The sequence below is a fragment of the Paramormyrops kingsleyae genome, chromosome 3, assembly GCF_048594095.1.
Source record: "Paramormyrops kingsleyae isolate MSU_618 chromosome 3, PKINGS_0.4, whole genome shotgun sequence".
Classification (NCBI taxonomy): Eukaryota; Metazoa; Chordata; class Actinopteri; order Osteoglossiformes; family Mormyridae; genus Paramormyrops; species Paramormyrops kingsleyae.
In genome coordinates this window covers 42,065,148-42,087,463 of record NC_132799.1, presented here as the reverse complement: position 1 = coordinate 42,087,463, position 22,316 = coordinate 42,065,148, and the positions used below count along the sequence as shown (strand labels likewise).

The 22,316-nt window shown below is 44.3% G+C and overlaps 2 protein-coding genes across 4 annotated transcripts in view; one reads left to right on the top strand and one right to left on the bottom strand.

Annotated features, from left to right (window-relative positions):
- tspan9a (tetraspanin 9a) overlaps window positions 1-22,316 on the bottom strand; it is a 159,520-nt gene that overhangs the window by 102,060 nt on the left and 35,144 nt on the right. For all 3 annotated transcript variants that reach the window (XM_072710316.1, XM_072710317.1, XM_072710318.1), the window contains exon 2: window positions 3,556-3,664. The gene's annotated coding sequence lies outside the window, so the exon portion shown is untranslated. The remainder of the gene's footprint in view (window positions 1-3,555; window positions 3,665-22,316) is intronic.
- LOC140588343 (M-phase phosphoprotein 8-like) lies at window positions 6,596-8,925 on the top strand. The gene has a single exon (XM_072710359.1). The coding sequence runs from the start codon at window positions 6,596-6,598 to the stop codon at window positions 8,477-8,479; it is 1,884 nt and encodes a 627-aa protein (XP_072566460.1). The 3' UTR covers window positions 8,480-8,925.

Below are 22,316 nucleotides of genomic sequence, written 5' to 3'. Positions count from 1 at the left end.
AAACAGAGTGCTTATTATAACTGTCATGTCTTCCTATTCAGAAATGCCGAAAGCTCTTATGAAAAGACAGCCGACCTGACCTTGTCTTCCTGGTACTGTCTCGCCCCCCCGTGCCAAACCACCCTACCCCCCCCCCCACCCCACGACTCTGCCAGCCTATTCTATGACAAACTACAGTCCAATGTAAATGCCTGCCAACAGACAGCTGCAACATAATTTCTAATTATTATACAGTTGTAGCTTCTAAAAAGTGGCACAGGATTTAAATTAATGACAGCGAATTTGGTTATATTAAAACATAAGGGATGAATTAAATTATTATTATTAAAATTTACTTGTTTTAAATTGCAAACATTGCACTTCATACAATAGTAGTCAAATTCTTTATGATTCTTAAATGGAATAGCAATGTCTCTAGAGTACACAGGCGGAATTTAAATGGGATTACTTCACAAGCAATTTTAGCACAATGTTCGTGGTGTTACACTCATGCATGCTCCAGTTCATGCCTCTGCACATTTTCAACTGAAAATTTTCCTGTTGGAAACAGAGCAGCAAAACGACAAGATCTTTCGGGACCTGGGAGCTACACTAGCGATGTTTTATGTCAACAAATATGTACGGTTTTGGGGGAGATAGTATACCCTTTGTTGGGATGGGGCGTGGCAAACCTGCCTGGATTTCACTGATCCCCCTACCCCACAGAGAAACCAGATTTAAACCGGAGTTTAACATCATTGTGGCTCCTCTGCTTCGCAGCTGTATTGGGTTTACATATTTGAATTTAAATTCCCTTAAGACCTCCCCAAATAACTTCCAGTGCTGTCATTGTATGGGTTGATACTTCAGTAGAATACCCCAGAAGCATACAAGAGACACACCCTGGTGACTGGTAATGGAGTTGGGCTTCTGTCAGCCTGATCTGCCCCTGGAAACAATTCCATTCATGGTCTCGCTCCAATTGGGTCATAAGGCTGCAGTTCAGGTCACAATTAATTTCAAGTAGTGTGATGCTATGGCCCTCTGAGGCGCCCCCTAGAGGGCCATAATACAGCGCACACAGGATTCCAGGTCGATGGCCAAACTGTCAGACAAGATAACATTCTCTCACATACTCTTATACAGCAAACAAAGCCCATAAGAAAACAAAAGGCTTATCGAGAGAAGATGGGAGCCTGGCAGCGGTATGTGATGAGAATGATATAAGGCAGGTCGGCCCGACTTGCTGAGGTGACCAATCCCCGGGCAGATCTCAGGCTTCCGATGCAGAGATAAGCGGGAGATAAAACCGCCTATCTGCAGAAGAGATAATCTCAGGGAACAGGCAGCTCTCCTGGCAGAACCAAGGACTAACGGAAATAAAAAAATAAATATAAAAGATTTCATTCCAGATGTGGAGGGATGAGGATCTACAGAGGCTGGACAGACACCCCCTGAACAAGCACTCATGCAGGTTTGTTCCAGCTTTACAAACAAGTTGTGGAACAAGCCTCAACACAGAAGAACAAGGGCTGTGGTGGTTGGGCAGCAGGTGGGGGGGGTCACTGATGCACTGACCAAACCATCCCCAAGTCAGTGGCTCAATGTATGACTTATGTCAACAGCTTACACATTAAAAAGGCCAAAGGTTATCCTGCAGGAGGCCACAAGGGGCAGCTGATAAATGATGAGGATGGCCACATTTGGGAGTGTCATCTCCTGACCCTGACTGCAACCAGCACAAACTGGGCCCTCCGGATCCAGCATGAAAAGATTCAGCCCGAAACACATCAACAAAGATCTCACATACATTCTGCTTACCTTGACAAGTAAAAATACTCTTCCTCCTGTTCGGTCTCCATGAAAAACACAAGATTCTGTCTATGTTTACCGACTGCAGTCTGGCTCCCCAGCTACTGACTCTCTACCCCCATCACACAGCTGCCCACTCCTCCGATCCAGAGATAGCTTCACCATGCAAATTTAATGATTAAATAAGAGAAATGTAATAACTGGATTAAAACGTGTGAATGCATGAAATTAAAGAAAGGCCCCTGTTACAGGGATTGACATGGACGGTTGTCTTCTGCACAGCCTCATCCAATTGGTTAAAAGCAGGCAGGTTTGTACAAGATACAGTCCGTCTGAACACTGATAACACCCTCCCTTACCCCGAAGCCTAGGAATGACACTGCACTGTTAAGTGATCATTGAGGAGTACACTAGGACACGAGGGGGGTGGGGGGATAGGGGTGGAACAGCAGTTTCGCGGGCAGGTTGCAAAATTAATATGCTTGGAAATTGAGTTTTTCATCCTCCTGAATGTAAGGAGGTTTGTCATGAAGAAAATTCATACAGAATAATGGCGGATGGCAACGAGGGTTCGCGACGGGCCAGATTCAGGCACAGCCCCCCACTCTACGTCCCATTAACCAAGGATGCGCACCATTCCTCAGACGGAAACACAGCCCCCATTAAAGGTCCTCAAGGCCATTAAAGCTCCCTGAGGAAAAGAGCGAGGAACTGCTAAAAAGGAAAACTTCACTCATGATAAAAAAAAAAGCGCTGGAAACGGAAGTGATGTGACTTGCACATTTACATGATCACAACATGCTGAAACAGCTACAAAGCACTAAGCAAAACAAAAGCTGATGTTCGTCTTGATAAATCAAAAGCTGCTGTTCGTCTTGATAAATCTGCTCTGGGGAACGTGAACTGTGTTTTATTAAAATAACTATGTAACTGGCTGCTTTGGGCAAGTTCACTAAGGAGAGTAACAGCTCACACACAGAAACTGGTGCAGGACTGAAAGGTGGCTTAATCTGCTGGCAGACCTGTGAGTGTGTGTGCGTGTGTGTGTGTGTCTGAGTGTGTCCAAGTGTGTGTGCGCATGTGTGCGTGTGTGTGTGGGTCCATTAATAGAGCCCATTGCTCCTATTAATTACCAAGCATATCAAATTACAGGCCGTCACTCCCCTGGCCACTCCCCTCAAGATCCACCCCACCCAGATGCGGTCAATCGATACGCAATTATGCCAGAGTGTGTGGGGGTCCAAGACGGTCGCTTGCACACACCCCAGTGAGGCAGCATGGGAAATATAAATGCTAATTGTCTCGTAGGGGAGTTTCATCTTCTTCCTTTTTGGAAGAACAAGACATCCACAGCCCCACCTGGTTCCCGTTCCTTTTCAGCCCGACATAGGCTGCAGATATGACTCGTCTTTTGCCAGGATGATTTATGGCTATGATGGGTTAGGACCGAGTGCCTAGATCACCACGGGTTTCAGAGAATGGGTTCGAACCCCCTTTAGAAGGCTCTGGAAGGTAATTATCTATGCACAGCAACTAATGGCAACCACAATTATGTTCAATGGGCCAGCTGCCCATATAGACTGCAGAGCAAATTCCTCTTTTGTTCTCTTAAACACAAAAAATGCAGTTTGAGAATCCATTTTAATTATTGCTTGATAGAAATGTGAGCTACCAAGAAAATCATTAGGTTCCTGCAGCCTATAGACTGGATCTGGAAACCCGTGCTGCTGGTCCTATACATCTGTTTCTAGTTATTTTACTTACCTGTCCTCGCAAAATGCTGATAGGAGCAGGACCTGAAGCTTCTGGACCTGGGCTGGCGTGTCCGGGGTGTGGGTCAGCACTTCTGCGAGGTGACAGTTAGTCCTGGACCCTGCAGAATTACAGACGTTGGCATCAAAACTTTGAACAGCTCTGTCAGTGTAGGGTGAGATGATCAGGCTGGGGTTGAGGCAGACTGTGTGTGTGCCACGGGAGACTGTCCATGTAATTGGGTCAGTCAGGACCAGCGCCTCAGAGACGCCTCTGTGCAAAGGAGAGCCACACAGTCAGGCACCATCTGACATCATCCTCAGTCATGCAGGCCCAACAGACGCCTAGAAGCACCTGCGCTTGGCTCCCACACTCTCTGGCCACCCCCAGAGAAACACGATCTTGGCGCGTTTAATTGTCTCGTTCTCAGAAAGATCTCAGGTCTGCCTTATTAGCCGTACGGCAGGGTGCAATTACATCTCCCTGCAGTCAAAGTTCTGCATGATGAGTCAGCATTCAGAGGATGGCTGGAATCTGTTACAGACAGGCAGCACCATGCAGATAATCCAGGGCTGGAACAACAGATGAACTTTTGGTCATCTGGAATAGCGGATTACATGAGAAACACAAGACGTGCATGTCGAAAACAAGACGCTTTAATAATTTTTTAAAGCACCTGTATTTTTTTGTTTCAGTTTTTTATATGGTGTTTTGTTCATTGGTGAACACATTTTTAAAAAAGTGGTCCCTGCTTTGTAATTCACTTTCTGAGGTAATACTGTAAAAAACCATTTACTGTCACTACTGTTGTTATCATTGCCCTATTTTCCATGGTCCACAGACAAGATGATCCCATAGAGGGGGTGAGGGCGGGATCAGTACGCTAAGCTGCTGGAACCCTGCCAGCTAGTAATCCCTGTAAGACAGCTTGTGGCTTGTGACTGGGCCTGTCTATCTGGGTCCAGATCTCCCCAGGTTCACAAGGTTCACCGTGCTCTGCCGCAAACAGCTAAACCTCCAGCACACAATGCATTTCCATGACACACCAAGCTCCTCTCAGCTTTCAAGAGACAGCTCTGTGGAACATAGGAGAAGGCCAGCAAAGCAAATTACTTATCCAACGCTACATGGCAAGAGCCCCAAAGGTGAACATGGGGAGCCAGGATCCTCCCTCACGTAAAGGAGAGCTGGGAACTCACAGATGTCCAACTTCCTGTCGTGCACCATTGCAAGCCAAGGCCAGTCCCTCCCCTCCAGCAGTGGCCTGGCGAGCTCCAGGACCAGGAAAATGCAGCCCTCCCTCCACCAATAACTCGGCACTGGGATAAACTTCTTCAGATGAATTTTAAACCGCAACAGCTGCACAGGGCCTGATCTGCTTCCATGCTGGAGGATGCAAGCCCAAGACACTGCAATGCCAGAAATAGGAGGGAACCATAAGAAACAGGCTAAGTTCATGAGGTTCCAGATGAAAAAATTCTGTACAAAGATGGACTACAGATTCAGCACCCTTCTAACATCTAAAATAAATTTTAGAGTCTTCCTGGCTGCCACTGATGCAAACTGACCTCATGTCGACAGTCATTCTTCTTATCAGAAGTCAGAAGTACCTGCCACCACATTTAAATGAATAAACAAGGCCTATGATCCTGAACAATTATTTCATTTCTCAAAAAAAAAGAGGATGACATTCTCAAACAGCTTTCTCGATTAACTCCGCCAGGGGTGAACAAGGTTGATAAGCTTTACATTATTTGTTTTCCTACTAGACACGCTATAATTATACTTAAAAAGCATTTTGAGTTATAGCAGAGGTTCTTAGTCCTGGATGTGAAATCCTGGCGTATTCGGACTCACACAGGTAACAATAGGGATGGAAAATGTGGAACTGAGAAATGGAGATCAAGGAGAAAAAAGCACATTGTCTTTTTGATGTGCATACAACATGGTCCTGGACAGGTCCACTTTTGGAGACCTGTACCCGCCCGCACCCACACAGTACAGCACCACACCCGCCCGTGCACCCGTGATTATTTCAAAGTTAAATCCGCACCCGCCCGTTACCCGCCTGTACCCGTGATAAATTACACACGATTATTTTTTCTATACACCTCTCAACATGACAAGCGCTAGGCCTACATGGATTTTGAATTGAAACGAAAAAGTCCGTTTAACACAAAATCAAATCAGATAGATCTAAGCTATCCATACTGTGACGAGCGTGAAAGAGAGAACACGACGACATGCTTCAGCAAGGATTCAGACGTGTATGTGAATGTTTGTCGAGGCGGTTATCTAATGCTGCATTTGTTTTTCTCTCGGAACTCGGAAATTCCGAAATTAGTGACATCACGTCCGACAATCTCCCGTTCGAGCTACCACATCTCGGAACAAACATGGCTGCCTCCATGAACACGCTGCTGTGTGTTGTTGCTTTATATTTTAGCAGATTTGGAGTGAGATTATTTTTTCCGAGAGACAAACACACACGCACATACACAGATGCTCACGCACACATGCGTGCATATACACAGATGCATGCTTTGGCCAAAACACCTGATGCATGCATAATTAACACCTGCAATCTGGGTAGGTGCTAATTTCCATGTTTATTTGCACCAAAGGAGAGGTATATAAAACCACGGGGAGATATTACATTACCTGGTGCACCTTTAATGCCCAGTGCTTGATCATCATGATTGTTCCATTACCTCTGATCCCCCAAGCAGCAAAGAACAGCCACCAGTGCTCTGTAAATGAGTTAATTCTTTATTAATGGGCTCCAAGTGCCATCTTCAACACAGCTTTCCTATATTAGGAATATATGGGGAGTAATTAAGATGTGACCCATGGAGTGCATGATGACCGTCTCCCGCTGCAACCGTTATTCCAGAGGCATTGGAGGTAAATGAATCAACGGGCGAGCATAAAACAAAGCATATTCTGCTGCAGCACTGGCCGGTTTCATTGCCAGTGACAAATTCAGAAGCTGCACCTGTCATTCATCGTTTGCTGTGCTACCTCAGAGGAATCCTACAAAGAGGTAACACTAATGCCAAACGCAGAATTCCATCGCCATGCCCCTTTGACTTTTGAACTGGGCACTGAGATAGATGCCACTATCTCCATCCAGCGAAGGGGGAAAGCCAAAGTGCAGGAGGGCATGGCTCAGAAGACAAGCTCTTCTGCAGCTAGTTTTGCCAAGGCCAAGGAACCAGATGAGCAGAGGCAAGACGGAGCTGGGATGGGCTTTAGTTCAGCCCTGGCTTCAAAAAAGCAGAAGGAGAGCATGGAAAAGGAGCAGTTGGGGTCCACCAATCTCTTTGAAAAGTTTCTGTTGAACTTTGAGGCCAAGGACCGGGTGCTCAGGAGACAGACGGTCCACGTGCTGAATTCAAGCACGGAGACACGAGGAGAGCACAAGATGAAGGCTGCAAAGGCAGAGAAGAGAATAAGGCCAGTGATGGAGGTGGTGCAGAATAGGTTGGAACTAGAGAAAGCCCATAAGGAGTTCAAGGGTCCAGAGGGTTCACAGCCAACAAACAGCCCAGCGGAGGCAGAGGACAGGCCAAGCAGATTAGACCATTCACCAGAGGGCAAGGAGGCAGCTGAGAGTGCAAAGGACCAGGTGAAGGGCAGGCCTGAGGGCCCCACAGAAAAAAAGGACGAGAAGCACGACGAGGTGCCAGGACGGATCAGAACCACCACCACACCGGAGGATGTCTGGGAGAGGAAGGGAAGGTTGGAAGAGGTGAGGAGCGATCGCTTGGAGAAGAAGGTGCCAGCAGCGTCACCAGAACCAGCAGAAGAGTTATTAGCTCCGGCAGCGGGAAGGTGGAAGGAGAAGAAAAGGAAGCAGGAAGATGGCGAGCCACGCCTCTACATCGCCTGCGATGACAGTCGGGAGACACGGGAACCGACCCTGAACACTGACAGGGGGCAGGCTTCCCTGAACCTTGGGGTGGACCTGAAACTGGACTGGATGACACTGGAGGATTTTCAGAAGCACTTGAATGGGGAAGATGAGGTTATGTCTGCTGCAACCATATCTCCAAGTGAGTTTCGAGAGGCGGTGAAGAGTGGCGATTACCTGGCAGTACGGTTGGCACTTAATTCCAAAGAGGACTACAACCTAGATCAGGAGGACTCGAGTGGGATGTCTTTGGCCATGCTGGCGGCAGCCGGCGGGCAGGACGATATCCTGCGGCTGCTGATCAAGAAGGGAGCGCGGGTGAACGGCCGGCAGAAGAACGGCAGCACGGCCCTGATGCACGCAGCAGAAAAGAACTTCTTGACAACGGTTGCCATACTCCTAGAAGCAGGGGCCTACGTCAACGCCCAGACGCTGAGTGGCGAAACGGCTCTCATGAAGGCATGTAAGAGAGGAAATGCAGACATTGTACGTCTTTTGCTGGAGTATGGGGCTGACTGCAACATCTTATCTAAACATCAGAACAATGCCATGCATTTCGCCAAACTGAGCAACAACATCATGGTCTATGATCACATCAAGGACCACATGGCGACGCTATCTAGTGTGGCCGAAGACACCATTCGGGCGTATTTTGAGACGCGGCTGGCTGTACTGGAGCCCGTCTTTCCATTAGCTTGCCATCGGCTTTGTGAGGGTCCAGACTTCTCCTTGGAATTTAACTACAAAGCTCCCCTGCACCCCCCCCCTGAGGGAACAGGCATCCTTCTCTTCATCTTTCATGCCAACTTCCTGAGCGAGATCACGGCTAGACTATGTGGGCCTTGTAGTGTCCATGCTGTTGTGCTCAATGACAAGTTCCAACTTCCCATCTTCCTGGATAGTCACTTCATTTACTCATTCAGTCCAGTACCGGGTCTCAATAAGCTTTTTATACGACTGGCAGAGTCCCCCACTGCCAAGGTCAAGCTGCTCATCTGTGCATACAGAGTCCAGCTACAGTGACATGCACGCCTTGGATCAAAGGTCAACTGCACCCCAAACCAAGTTCAGGACATTCCTGCGCAGCCTTGGTCTTTATCATTGAGTATGGCCCCAGCCATATCCATCAAGATGAAAGACTAGCCCAGGATGATGGAGTGACTGAGTCTCTTGGCCCTACAGTTTCACTAAGAGCTTGAGCCCATTGGGAATGGGCTGCCTGTGTGCAAAGAATACGATTATCCCTGGGAGATGCACGGAGTCGCACACAGCGTGCTCTATGCTTTTGAGGACAAGAACTCCTATAAATGCTGCCTGCCCAGAATTCTGTTTTCACGAATAACGCTCTGCATCATGCGATTCAAAGAATACACCACCCCCCGACCCACCCTCCCCTGGAAATCTGCCTTTTGGGTCCGATTTTACAACCGGAGTTACTCGTGCCCCTTTCCCATGGAACACAGTGGGAGGCAGAGGTCATAACAGATGAGTTAATGTGTCTGACGCAATTCAAACAGCACGTTCACAAGCCACCCTGGGCTGGGTACTTGACAGAGTGAAAAAAGCTGATTTCATTGCAAGTTTCAAAGCTCTCTGCTCCCCAAGTGTGTAGGTTTGGGTATGGATGGTACGGAAATGTCCCTACCAATATTGTGGGAGTACTGTGTGTGTTTAGGGGGATGTGGAGTTTGGGGCTGTTTGCTCGCTAAATTTTGCTCGCAAAATTCTGGCATCCCAAGAAGATCAGCACCTCAGACACCAAAGAGCACCTGTCTCACTCTTCCCTTCAGTTTGAACAGCAGCTGCCAGATGGGCTGATCCGCATGATCAGCAGCCAACCACTGAACTTGGCACAGTATATCCTCATGGCTGCTCAGCAGGGGAGTGGGGACAAGACTGAGCCGCCCACACAAAGACTCTGAGGAAATTCAATTTTAACAAAACCAATAGTACTACATTCTATCACATACAGTCCAATAAAGAAAATGACCGTGAGTGCCCTCTTGTACAGAGTTAAGCCAATTCATCCAAAACAGATCCCTTACCAGCAGACATCCAAGATCACAGTTTAAACACAGTCCATTATCTTATGTTTGGTGGGGGTCTAACAGACACACACACACTCCCACTACAAGCCAATTTTTGTAGATAACTCTCTCAACCTGGTAGCCCTGAGGTCTGATTGGATGGAGGTGGTGTGTGTGTGGGGGGGATGGAGGGTGGGATGGGGGTGGCTGTAGAGATTCTCCTCAGATCTGAGGATATCACAGGGTCAGACCAGCAGCCCTCTGGTCTGAAATAAGAGCACAGGCTGCTTTAAATGCAAAAACCCCAGAGCTAGAGAGAGACCCAGTACTTCACACATCAAGAACCTTCAGCTCTCACAGAAATATCTGCCACACCAGGCAGGCCTTGCCCAGCATCACATGCATCGGTGAGTGAGAACAACAACTGTGGAGAATATCACTTTTCAGATACTCTTTCCTTCACTTCCTTCACATATGACAAACTCAGGGAACAAAACCCATCCCCAGGCATGCGTGAGGGTAGACATTCTGAAATGTGATTGTATAGCACTACTGAAGAGTTTTACAGCATTGTTTTCAGGAGGTGACAGATAGAGGTTTCACTAATGATAATTGAAAGAATGACCCCAGGGGAAACTGGTCCACCAGCTCCTTGTGGGTGGCATGATTTGGGCAGTGTGGAAGCTCTTCACAGTAACGCAATGTGAATCACTGCAATTTTAGCTTTATTTAGTAGTCATGTGTCTAAACGCCTAACCCAACTCTCATTTTATGGCACAGGGACAAGCTTTATATTTATCTATTTAACATATGCTTTTATCCAAACTGACATACACATGAAGATCAGACAGTAGGGTCAGACAGTGTCCTGGGAGCAATTGGAGATAACGACCCTGCTCAAGGGCCAGTCATGGGATTTGAACTCGCAACCTTTCAATCACAGGCACAGAGTCCTAACCAACAAAACCAGACACATGGGCGTTGTTAAGCCTATTTAGGGTGGGCTTCAGCCCCCCCAAAATGATCCCAAGCCCCCCCTAAAGATATAGTAATTGTCATACTATTTTTAAATTATATATCCATACATTTCATACAAGATATCACTGAGCGCAGGTACGCACTTAAATAGAAGCAAGACTACGAATTGAAATTAAAAACAATACTGTAAGTCAAGCTAACATTATAATCGTAAATTATGTACGGGCTGCATAAGCTGCTATAGGTAGACGGCGGGCATTAGGACCCAGGCGGAAGCTACATGTCGCTGCTTGTTTAGCAGCAACGTTTATCCGCATTTCAACAGAAAGAAGTGGCCAGATAATTTCATTGTCAGAGATTGTGAGTAGGTGTCAATAACTGTTAATTGCTTACCTTTACTTACGTTTCCTTAAGTGAAAGGAAAGTGACGTTGTTGGCTATTTTAAAACTAATTTAGACTAACTTGCCCGCATAATGGTGCTGTTATAATTGGTTATTGTGATCAAAAACTTAATGGTAAGTGTCCCTGTTTTTGATGTTGTACAACAGTGAAATAAAAGTGAGCCAGATAACAGCATAATTGTCGTACATGAGATAATAAAATTAAAGAAGCCTGTTTAGGTTTGGTGAAAATTTTTCAACCCTCTCTACGCACTAATTCCGTCCTACAACCCTGGGGGCTAAGCCCCCCTTGTTTTTCAACCCTAGTGATGTCCCTGATCAGACATCACCACTTTTGTAAGTCTCCCATGCCACATAAGTACAGGCAGCTGATCTGGACAACTCTGGACCTCCTGAGTGTCAAGTCTCAGCTGTATGATGCAGGGAAGAGCCTGCCTGCTGATCTCTCTGTCCCATGAGATAACAAACATAAGAAGGCCGGGTGTGAGACTTCTGGGGCAGGAGTGCCGCTTGAAATTTTAGGTCCCATGAATGCATATAATATTGGGCCACCAATCCAGACCAATCAAATTATGTAAAAAAAAATTTAAGGCTCCTATCACACAGTGGGCCTTGGAATCATTCTAATTACCCCCTCCCCCCTTTACGGCATCCTGTTCTGGAGGCCACATGGGTGAAGCTTCCAGGCTGTGGTGGTATCTGGGTCTTAGGTTTGGGGTTTTCGGATGGACATTACTGGATGCATAAACAGTCATGGAAAAAAAATGAGACCACAGCTCTATTTTTTTATTTCACTCATTTCTCAATTCATGGGTGTGCAGCTGTGAATAATATATACGCTTTTTGTTTACGACTTTGCGCGCCCCTCGGACTCTGACGCTTTGCTCTGTGTATGTGCTGTGTGTGTGTCTGGTGCGTAGGGAGTGATTGCCGTTTTGTTTGAAAGACTGTGTATACTGTGGTTTGGTTAGGGAGTAAGGTGTAGGACTTGTTGTTACTGTGTTCTTTGTTTTTACTAGTTCAGTTAGATTTGGGTTTCGTTCGGTAGTCGGGTTTTTGTTTATTATTTTGGCTATAATCACTCCTGAAGCTTTTGCACCAGAGGCCTGTACTACGAAGCGGTGTAACTGGCTTATCGGGGTAACTTTGCGAGTGACTTGATGACGTGTGGTGTAACTTCGCGATTAACCCGTACTACGAAAGGTGGGTAGGTTTTAGTCGAGACATGTTGCTATGGCAATTTACGCTAAGTCTCAAAACTGCTCCGAGCAGTTTTTGTTCTTGGTTAAGTCAAGATTTTCGCGTAAGCCAGCCCTATATGAGCACCGCCCCTCCAACTACAATTTCTCCGAAGACAATGCCGGCGTACCTGGATGATCCGTACGACATTGGCGCGCGAATCGTGAGGGGCTCTCTCTGTTAATAATATGCATACAATGTATTAATTAATAACTGTTACAGAGAAATTTATTCTGAAAACCCAAGGGGTGTGCATTTTTCCCTGTTGTCCACTGATCAAAGCACACTTCACTAGATGTGCCTGTCTTGTCTAGTTTTAAAGTTATTAACCCATTCATGTATTGTCGACTGCACAGTATACGGATACATTCGAACATTCAAAAATTAATTAAAAATTCGTATGTAAAGCAATCTGGGAAACAAAGGGGTGTGCAACAGTCGCCATGAGCCCAAAATACTAAACCACCATGTCATTACAGCTGAAAGGACCTATTATAGTAGCTATTAACATGATTTGGCACAAATCACAAAATGTTTTGAAGCGGAAAAATAATCGGTGTGCATCGATGTCTGTGTACTGGACATCACAATTCTGTCATTAAAAACGCCCACCTTACTTTCATAAAGATATTAAAGCCAGAAGACTGAATATCGAATATAAGGCTAACTTAACCGCGGTGACAGGTTCCTAGTCATTTTCTCACTGCACATATGCTTCTGTTTTGTCCTGTTGTAAATCATTTAATTGTTTGTTAAACAGTGGCTCACCTTCTATTAAGTGTCATATGAACAGACACCTTTTTATTATTAGCTGTAAAACATAACAAAACAACAAATCTTTCATAATGACTAGAAATATAAATACATAGCCCTACCATGCACTTGACATGATGTTTTTATATAATTTCATCTTGACTTGCTGCCACGTACGCTTTCCACTACTATTGCATTTGAAATCGGATGTTATTGTTAACATTAGGTTTCATTATGAGTAACATTACAGTAATTGAACTTCAGGGAGCATTATATTACTTAGCAGCATATAATAGGTGACTTCTGAATTGTGTTACATCTGTTAGCCTCTGTAATTATTAACAGTATTTCAGTTCTTTTCAGAAAACATTTCATTTCATCATGAGATATTTTAGACCACGTTTTATGACCGTGAAAATGTACGTATGCATTTTCTCCGTCGTCAATACGTTACCAACAAGCCTGCTGTTGTTGGCTGCAGTGGTATTGGACTTACTTTACATCGTCGATTTAAACTTCTCATAATCCTGCATAATTAGCATGCCGTCTTCCTCCGTGAAACATATGGAGATCGCTCTATGAGTCGAACGGTGCCTTGCGTTGCCGAACGTGCTCCATATATGTGAACGCGCACAAATTCCAATGCAGTTAACACCGATTTAACAAATCAACTTCTTAACTGCCGTCGTAGTACTGATTAGCCCCGATGGAGTCAATATGATTTTGTCAACCTCGCGTTTGCAAATTACCTCGGGGTTAAGTCTGACTTGGTTAAACCCCCTTCGTAGTACAGGCCACATGTTTGTTACTCTGTGTTTGTCGCGTCTTAATAAAATCAGTAAAATCTATAAAAATATATCCCTTTGTGCACGTGTGTTCCCTTCTGCACCACACCCCGTGTTTCCCCAGTTCCCTTTCCCCTTTCCCTTCCACTCTGTTAGGCCCCAACCCTAGACTGGGGTTTGTAACAATAAGCTGGCAGTCGATGAGCAGTAGGAAAAACGAACAGAGGCATTTAAAGGTAATATCTTAAAGACTGGCGGCTTATTTTAGCTTCTCTTTCCTGTTTTGTGCACATTTAGAGTAAATAAATGTAGATTTTAGCAAGAAAAACATACAAGGAAATAAAAAAGTCACAAATCTGGGTCTTGTCAAAACTGCTGTCTTTTTTATGATGTCTGCATATAAACTGAGCCATGGGTAAAGGGTAACCATGGCCAGAGGCATGGAAAAACTTTCACTTTTTTTTTTAGTCCAAAGCAGGATACTAACAAACAATAGCTGACAAGCAAACACATCAAAATAGCTCAGCCAGAACATGGCCCAAACAGCCCATATTAAACAAGAACCATCCTCCTGGCCCCTGCCTCTTTCAGGCCTTGCATTGTACCACTTCAAGTTGAGGCCTTCCCAATGGAAATAGATTAATCTTAATTACTATAAGAAGGGCTAAAAACACAGGAAAACCAATAAAACAACCCTATTTGAACTTGCAAACATATTTCAAAGATGATATGGAAGCAGAAGAAAAGAAATTGAGAAAATGGAAAGTCTGGATGTTTTTGCTCTGGTTTATTTATAGACACTGACCCAAAAAAGTATCTGTGGAGGTGCTTGTACTCCATTACATTACAATTACACTCATATAAATATGAAAAAAGCAAGCAATTGTCTAAAGTGTTGAACCACCATAATACACAATTATATGACCCCTACTAGAATACACCATAATTTGGTTTTCTAATGCGGGTGCAAAACACTCTGGTGTGAGAGGATATGCTGATAGATTGGGCATATGGTTTGTACTGCTTTCCGTCTCCATTCAGTAACCACTTCAGGTCCTTCCCCGTGGCATCATGATGATTCCGGAAGATTCCAGTCAGAAACGCTTCACCACAGGGCAGATGTGATCACTCAATATAATGCTCTCCACCCAGTGGTTCATTCTTTGTCCCACTGCTTTTTTACGTCTTACATTGACATTTGCAGTCAGTACATACGGATTCGCTTCTTTGTTTTGCTTTACATTTCAACCTGATGCATTACTTTAATGTTGGAGGAGGATGTCTTTTCATCACTTAAGTATCCTTACAGATAACCACAATTCCAGGAGAACTGTAAGAGAGGCTCCTGTGAAATGCCCCCCAAAGATCAACACTTGCCCCAATTCACTGAGATCCCCGATTTAGTCATGGGAGCTAAAATATGGGGGCACTCATCAGCCCCCAGTCACAAACCATTGGCTTTCAGTGCACATGCAGTGACTCTTCCAAAAAACATACAAGAGTTTTTTTTTTATCACTCTCCATGCATTTATGAAGTACATTTATTATTGATTATATGTTTCATAATGCGAAATAAATAATACAATTAGGCACAATATTTAAAAAAAAATGTAGAGATCTGCTGCAGGCAAGACAAATCCCATAAGACAAATTTTAAAACTAAACCACTGGACTAAATTAATTTTAGCTTCAAAATTAAGTGCCTTCCATGGCCAATCAAAACCTTTGTTTGAAGTATTCACATAAGACTATTTGCATTAGTTCTTTCAGTACACTAGCTGGCTTCTTCATTCTGCTGATTAGAAATTGCTGCACTTTTCATGTTACTAGGCAACACACAATACTATATACACTATAGATGTCAGACTTTCTCTCCTGGCTCCCTTTGTATGTAATCTTTGGATACTGTTTTGACAGGCTTATGTGGGCAATTGCAGCAACTTTTACTCATAATGTATACAGTATATATGTTTATTGGTACATGTTTCCACATACTCATAATGTATCCTGATTTGTCACATTTGTCTTTTTTATGTACAATGTCAAATTAATTGCACGTTTACATCAACTGGCTGGCCTTGAGCAGAACACACCACCTCCTCTGGCCACTGGTCACCGAGGTGACAGCACTGAAGATGCCTGAGCAGCATTAGCAACGATTAACCCACACAAACCACAAGTCTCCAGGGTAACAGGGCCTCCGTCCCAAAGGACAGCAAGCTTGTTTAGGTTACCCCCAATAACCACCGTCCACCAGCTCCCAGTTTCTGCACCCTCTCACTGGGTCCACTGTTAAATGGATGGGTACCCAGTACAGCTCCATTCACAACAAGCCTCACAGTGTGCCACAGAAATCTGATTGTTATTCTCCAAGAACAACTGGTAAATAATTGGCACTCCTGATACATGACCCTCGGATATAGACGCTCCTTTCTGCTGCTTCCTGTCTAATCAGCCGTTCATGGCCGATGTGATTCTAATCACACAGACAGATCTTGGCTTGACTGCAGGGTTCAGTTACCTGCAAGGGCAGGACAGAGACAAAGAGGCAAACGAGTGAGCTTCGGACATAAAGAGCATCATCTTCCCCTTCATCAGGGTTTTGAGTGAGTGTGTCCTTCTGCTTCGCCCTTCCAATAAAACACTGCATGTCCCTCCAGCTCTGCAAGAATCTTGTTGGGAGAGGACCTATGAGGAAGTCAATCTCTCTGCAGTATTAAAAGTAAAAAAAAGAAACAAAAAACTGATTCTTTTCCTGTCATGGGCTCCAGCATCATCCTTATCTTCAGCTGAGCCTGAAAAACCACTGTCCTTTCACAGAAGTGTATCTCTGATACGGCCTCAATCCAATGTCTTGGCTGCTATTACGAGAGCTGCCCAGCATGGTCAGCCCCAAAGATGACAAACCATGCCATATGGTGGAAACAGCCCCAACTGACCTGACAGAATGTTCCAGAAGTCTTTACTTCAGCCTCAAACAAAGGATAGAACACTAGCACTAGTCTGTCCATATTAAGAGATATGGCATGGTGAAACTTTGTACCAGAAATGCATAACTGTGAGATTACTGTGAGATTACTGCCTTCTTCTTGTCAGTCTGGGTACTACGGGTAATTCGGGAAAAATTCTACAGGTTGCTGATTTTCATGAGTCTCACACAAGCTCACTGCTGAACAGGCTACATATGGAGGAAATTGGGCCTTCCAGCCAGCAGGTAAATACCTATTTTTATCCTGCCATAAATGGCCCATTACCCTCATTATCAAGATTATTTCCCGATTTTAAAAGGAGTCCCTATACCTGTTTTCAGGACCAATTTATTATAATTCCCTGCCCTCAACAACCTCAGATACAGCCCTCCTAGGTGGGTCCATTCCTCAGATACAGCCCTCCCAGATGCTCTAAAAGCTGAAATTACTAATCTGCAGGATAGTAAGGGTCTTATAATTGAAAACGACATTGATATAGTAAATGAGTTCAATGATAGTTTTGCACGGGTATTCACTGTTGAGGACACTAGTAACTTATCAGTTCTTATTACTAATCCAACATCGTCTATAACTAATATATATATAACTGAAGCTGATGTTTTGCAAAGCCTAGCTAAGCTCAAAATAAATAAATCACAGGGCCCTGATGGCATCTTACCTAAAGTGTTAAAAGAGATGAGGGATATTATTTGCCGACCCTTAACATTACTGTTTCAAAAATCCTTATCTGAAGGTGTGGTACCTTCTGATTGGAAGCATGCCAACATAACGCCCATTTTCAAAAAAGGGGATAGAAGTAATTTGTCAAACTATAGGCCAATCAGTCTAACTTGTATAACTGGTAAAGTTATGGAGGCTATAATCAAAGAGAAAATGGTAGATTACCTGGACTCAAATAACATTTTGAGGGATAGCCAGCATGGATTTAGGAGAGGTAGATCCTGTTTAACAAATCTGTTGGAGTTTTTTGAGGAAGCTACTCAGGAAGTTGATGATAAGAAGGCCTATGATGTCATCTACTTAGATTTCCAAAAGGCTTTTGATGTTGTTCCCCACAAGAGGCTCTCACTTAAACTCAAAGCGACAGGTATTTTAGGAACTGTAGCGACCTGGATTGATAACTGGTTAACGGATAGGAAGCAGCGAGTAGTTATAAGAGGCTCAATGTCACAGTGGGCCTGCGTTCATAGTGGGGTACCGCAGGGTTCAATTTTAGGACCACTTTTGTTCCTAATTTACATAAATGATATAGACACCAATATATACAGTAAACTGGTGAAATTTGCAGATGACACCAAGGTGGGTGGTGTAGCATATACTGAACTAGCGGCTCAGCAGCTACAGCGGGATCTTAATTTAATTAGTGACTGGGCTGACACCTGGCAGATGAAATTTAACATAGACAAATGTAAGGTACTCCATGTAGGGAGCAGAAATATAAAGTACAGGTATTTTATGGGACCTACTGAAATAAAGGTAGCTGATTATGAGAAAGACCTTGGTGTGTATGTTGATGCTTCCATGTCTCATTCTCGCCAGTGCGGGGAAGCAATAAAAAGGCCAATAGGATGTTGGGGTATATCTCCAGGTGTGTGGAGTTTAAGTCAAGGGAGGTAATGCTAAGATTATACAATTCCTTGGTGAGACCTCACCTAGAATATTGTGTGCAGGTTTGGTCACCATATCTTAAAAAAGACATAGCGGCCTTAGAAAAGGTGCAGCGTAGGGCCACAAGAATGATTCCTGGTCTTAGAGGAATGTCATACGAGGAAAGGTTATTTGAGCTAAATCTGTTCAGCCTCAAGCAAAGGAGACTGAGGGGGGACATGATCCAGGTCTATAAGATTCTAACAGGTTTGGATGCTGTTCAACCGAATAGTTACTTCAGCATTAGTTCAAATACAAGAACTCGTAGCCATAGGTGGAAATTAGCGGAAGAACATTTCAAACTGGATTTAAGGAAGCACTTCTTTACACAGCGTGTAGTCAGAGTATGGAATAGTCTTCCTAATAACGTAGTGCAAGCTGAATCCTTGGGTTCCTTTAAATCAGAGCTAGATAAGATTTTAACAACTCTGAGCTATTAGTTAAGTTCTCCCCAAGCGAGCTCGATGGGCCAAATGGCCTCCTCTCATTTGTATAGTTCTTATGTTCTTATATTCTTATGATCCGTTCCTCAGATACAGCCCTCCCAGGGTGGGTCCATTCCTCAAATGCAACTGGGAAATACTTGTCAGGCCTGTAGGAGGCACTAATGAAGCAGCTATCTGAGATTACCACCTCAAGAATTTCTTCCTGTAGGGATGACGACAGCAATAGCAGAAGTATGAGCCTTATATAAGTGGGAATCAGGGACCACCAGAGCATGGTCTGGCCCCATCGCTGCCAGGAGACTGGGGGACTGTCCATATTAAGTCCATAATTAACTGGGCCTATAAGCTGCATATGTGACCGCAGGTCTGCAGCGAGGCTGTGGGAGTTGCCTCCATCTTCACCCCCCACCCCTCAGAGAAGTAAAACAGAGATTCTGTTAACGAACACACCTTGCAACAAGCTGCGCTTCGCTATGCAAAAGAGAGTTGAGTCTAGCGGAATCTTGCAGACCTGGTCCACCAGTGACCCCTCACCTCCATCACTGAATATGGAGGGGGCCGGAAAAGGGGGGAAAGCATTAAGTACCAAAATCTGGAGGACTGGGCAAAGAGGCAGTCCAGGAGGAATGGCCAAGGTCATTGACAGTCTGCGAGGCGTGCCAACATCAGGAGCCTGCCTGGACCACACAGCCGATGGAGGCTCCACGGACACTCAGGGCAGTCAGCTTTGAAGCGCAAGCCCAATGCTTCAGGCACATTCTCAGCATGTTTCCTTGAGACGAACATTGATGAGCTGCAAACAGGTATGTATTTGAAACATGAGGTCTGACAGCCCAGCTTGGTAATTAGCAATTAGAAATCATAGTGGGTTTTTTTTTTTTCTCGGGTTGGCTAGGGTATAATGGTGGTTAGGAAAGTAGAGTGGAGGAATTTCATTTTCCAGCTCTCACATCCTATATGCTAGTTACCATGGTATCACATGGATTACATCACTGCTTGCAATCACGTTAATCTCAAAGAACCATCAAATCTCCACCTTTACACTAGCTGTTAAAATAATCATAGACAACATCTAAACCCATTTGGAAACCTCTTTCAGAAACTTTTCGGCTAACTTTGGTTTTAATCTTTCTTTACTTATGTGAATTTTGTCTGATTCTAGCAAAAGACCAAAGGGAGCCGAAGCAAACAAACTACCCATTTTCCTAAATACAATGCAGGTCCCTTTCAGGTAAATGTGGTGAACCCATGCTGTGAATTGGCATCTGACTCCTCCTAGAGGTGACCAGGAGTACATCCCGAAGACACGAAGAAAGAATTACCCTAGGCCAGGGGTACCCAATCTTATCTGCAATGGGCCGGTGTGTATGCAGGTTTTTGGGATAACTTGTAGGTCAGCTGTTCAAACCCAGGTGTGAAGATTCTTTCAGACAATCAGTCCTCTAATTAGTAATCCAATTAGGGAGTTGCAGCAAAAACCCGCATACACACCGGCCCTTTACGGATAAGATTGGGTACCCCTGCCCTAGGCAGTATTTTGGCTAAATTATCACACTACCAAAATCAATCAAGGAATTTTGCAGACTTCCACATTCATTTAAATGTTTTTTTCTATTTTATGTTGCACCGTTAAGCCAACTGATGTTTCTAAAGTCATTTCACAGATAGCTAGAAAAGTTCTTTAACATCACATAAAACTAAAAATGTATATTAAAACAGACTCATTGAAGCTAATGTTATGCATAAATCCCTACTGTTTTTCTGTCACCCCACCCACAAGGTTAACAATCAGAAATCACAAAATTAAAGGCACTTCTGGGTGCAGAATCATGCCAGTAAAACCTGTCAAAAGGTTATATCACTGATACCTGGTTCCTACAGGTGAAAATCTGTAACACTAGCAGGAGAATGGGCCATTTTCATTCTAAACATTATTCAAAATACCCAAATCTGCAGGACTCAAATAAACTACCACTGGTGTTGCAGCTGTTAGCAGAGCAATACCTCAGAATATCCACTAGATGGTAGTAATTTCACAGTAAATAAGAACATAAGAACTATACTGTACAAACGAGAGGAGGTCATTAGGCCCATCGAGCTCGCTTGGGGAGAACTTGACTAATAGCTCAGAGTTGTTAAAATCTTATCTAGCTCTGATTTAAAGGAACCCAAGGATTCAGCTTGCACTACGTTATCAGGAAGACTATTCCATACTCTGACTACACGCTGTGTAAAGAAGTGCTTCCTTAAATCCAGTTTGAAATGTTCTCCCGCTAATTTCCACCTATGGCCACGAGTTCTTGTATTTGAACTAATGCTAAAGTAACTATTCGGTTGAACAGCATCCAAACATGTTAGAATCTTATAGACCTGGAGATCATGTCCCCCCTCAGTCTCCTTTGCTTGAGGCTGAACAGATTTAGCTCAAATAACCTTTCCTCGTATGACATTCCTCTAAGACCAGGAAGCTGTGACAATCCAAAAAACACCCAAACTGCTGGTAATCAGCAAGCTATTTTTTGTCTGCTAAAGGTCTATGCCACACGAAAATTAGATCAAAATTAGGCCAAAGACTCCAGATGTATAAATAAGTTGAACTACAGTTTGTTTCACCCAAACATGACACTTGATACCAGATAAACCAAGTGATAAACTGAATGAAATTATGATAAACATCACTAATACTAGTGATTTATGACTCGAATGACTCGGGCTTGAAAAAAATCTCATTATTGCACATAAACATCCTGAGGTTAGGTGGTAGATCATGGGGCCTGGGTGGAGCAACATCTGCTAGCAGGGGTGCTGGACTTGGGGGTCTTCACCTGTCTGACATCTCTGTGGGGAGGATATGCTATGAAAGGGGGCTGCCAGTAGAAAAAGACACTGGGGGTTGTGTAATTATTGACCCAGTGTTCCCTGGTACTGTTAAACCGGCATGCTGATGGGCTCAGCTGCACCTCTTTCAGAATCTAAGTGGCACAGAACCATTCCATTCCCCTTGGGGATGTAATTTGAGTGGGTCAGTGGCATCCCATGTAGGCTGAAGTCATTGGTTACCGCCATATGTTCTAGGTCTGAATAAACTGGTAAAAGAGGGCTGCTAACATGGAGAGCCCAAGGGCAGGTGCCCAAGGCTCCAGAAACAGGAGTGGAGGGTGGAGGATACTGTGGCAGTCTGGACTGAAGCTCTTAATCTGTGTGGCTTTTGGCACTAAGCTATAAAAACAGAAAGACAGTGCAGACATGAGAACACTGGCCATTTGGTGCAGCTGGAACCCATTGAGTGTTTGCGTGTGTCTGCCCCTGTACGTGTGTCTTGGCACTGATTAATTCAACATATTGAAGAGGGAAAACACTGCTGAAATCAGAAGTTATGTATGCACATTTTAACATAACACATGAATGTTGTGTCCTGCGATGGACTGACATCCCCCAGGCCCCCAACCAAGTTGGATCTGCAGAAAGAAGATGGATGGATGCATAAATATGAAATTAACTATCAAAATATTTTTACACCTTCAGTTTTCAAGAATCGACTACACATGCACCATACAACTGTTTGGACAAGCACCTTTAACTGCTCCATGTGA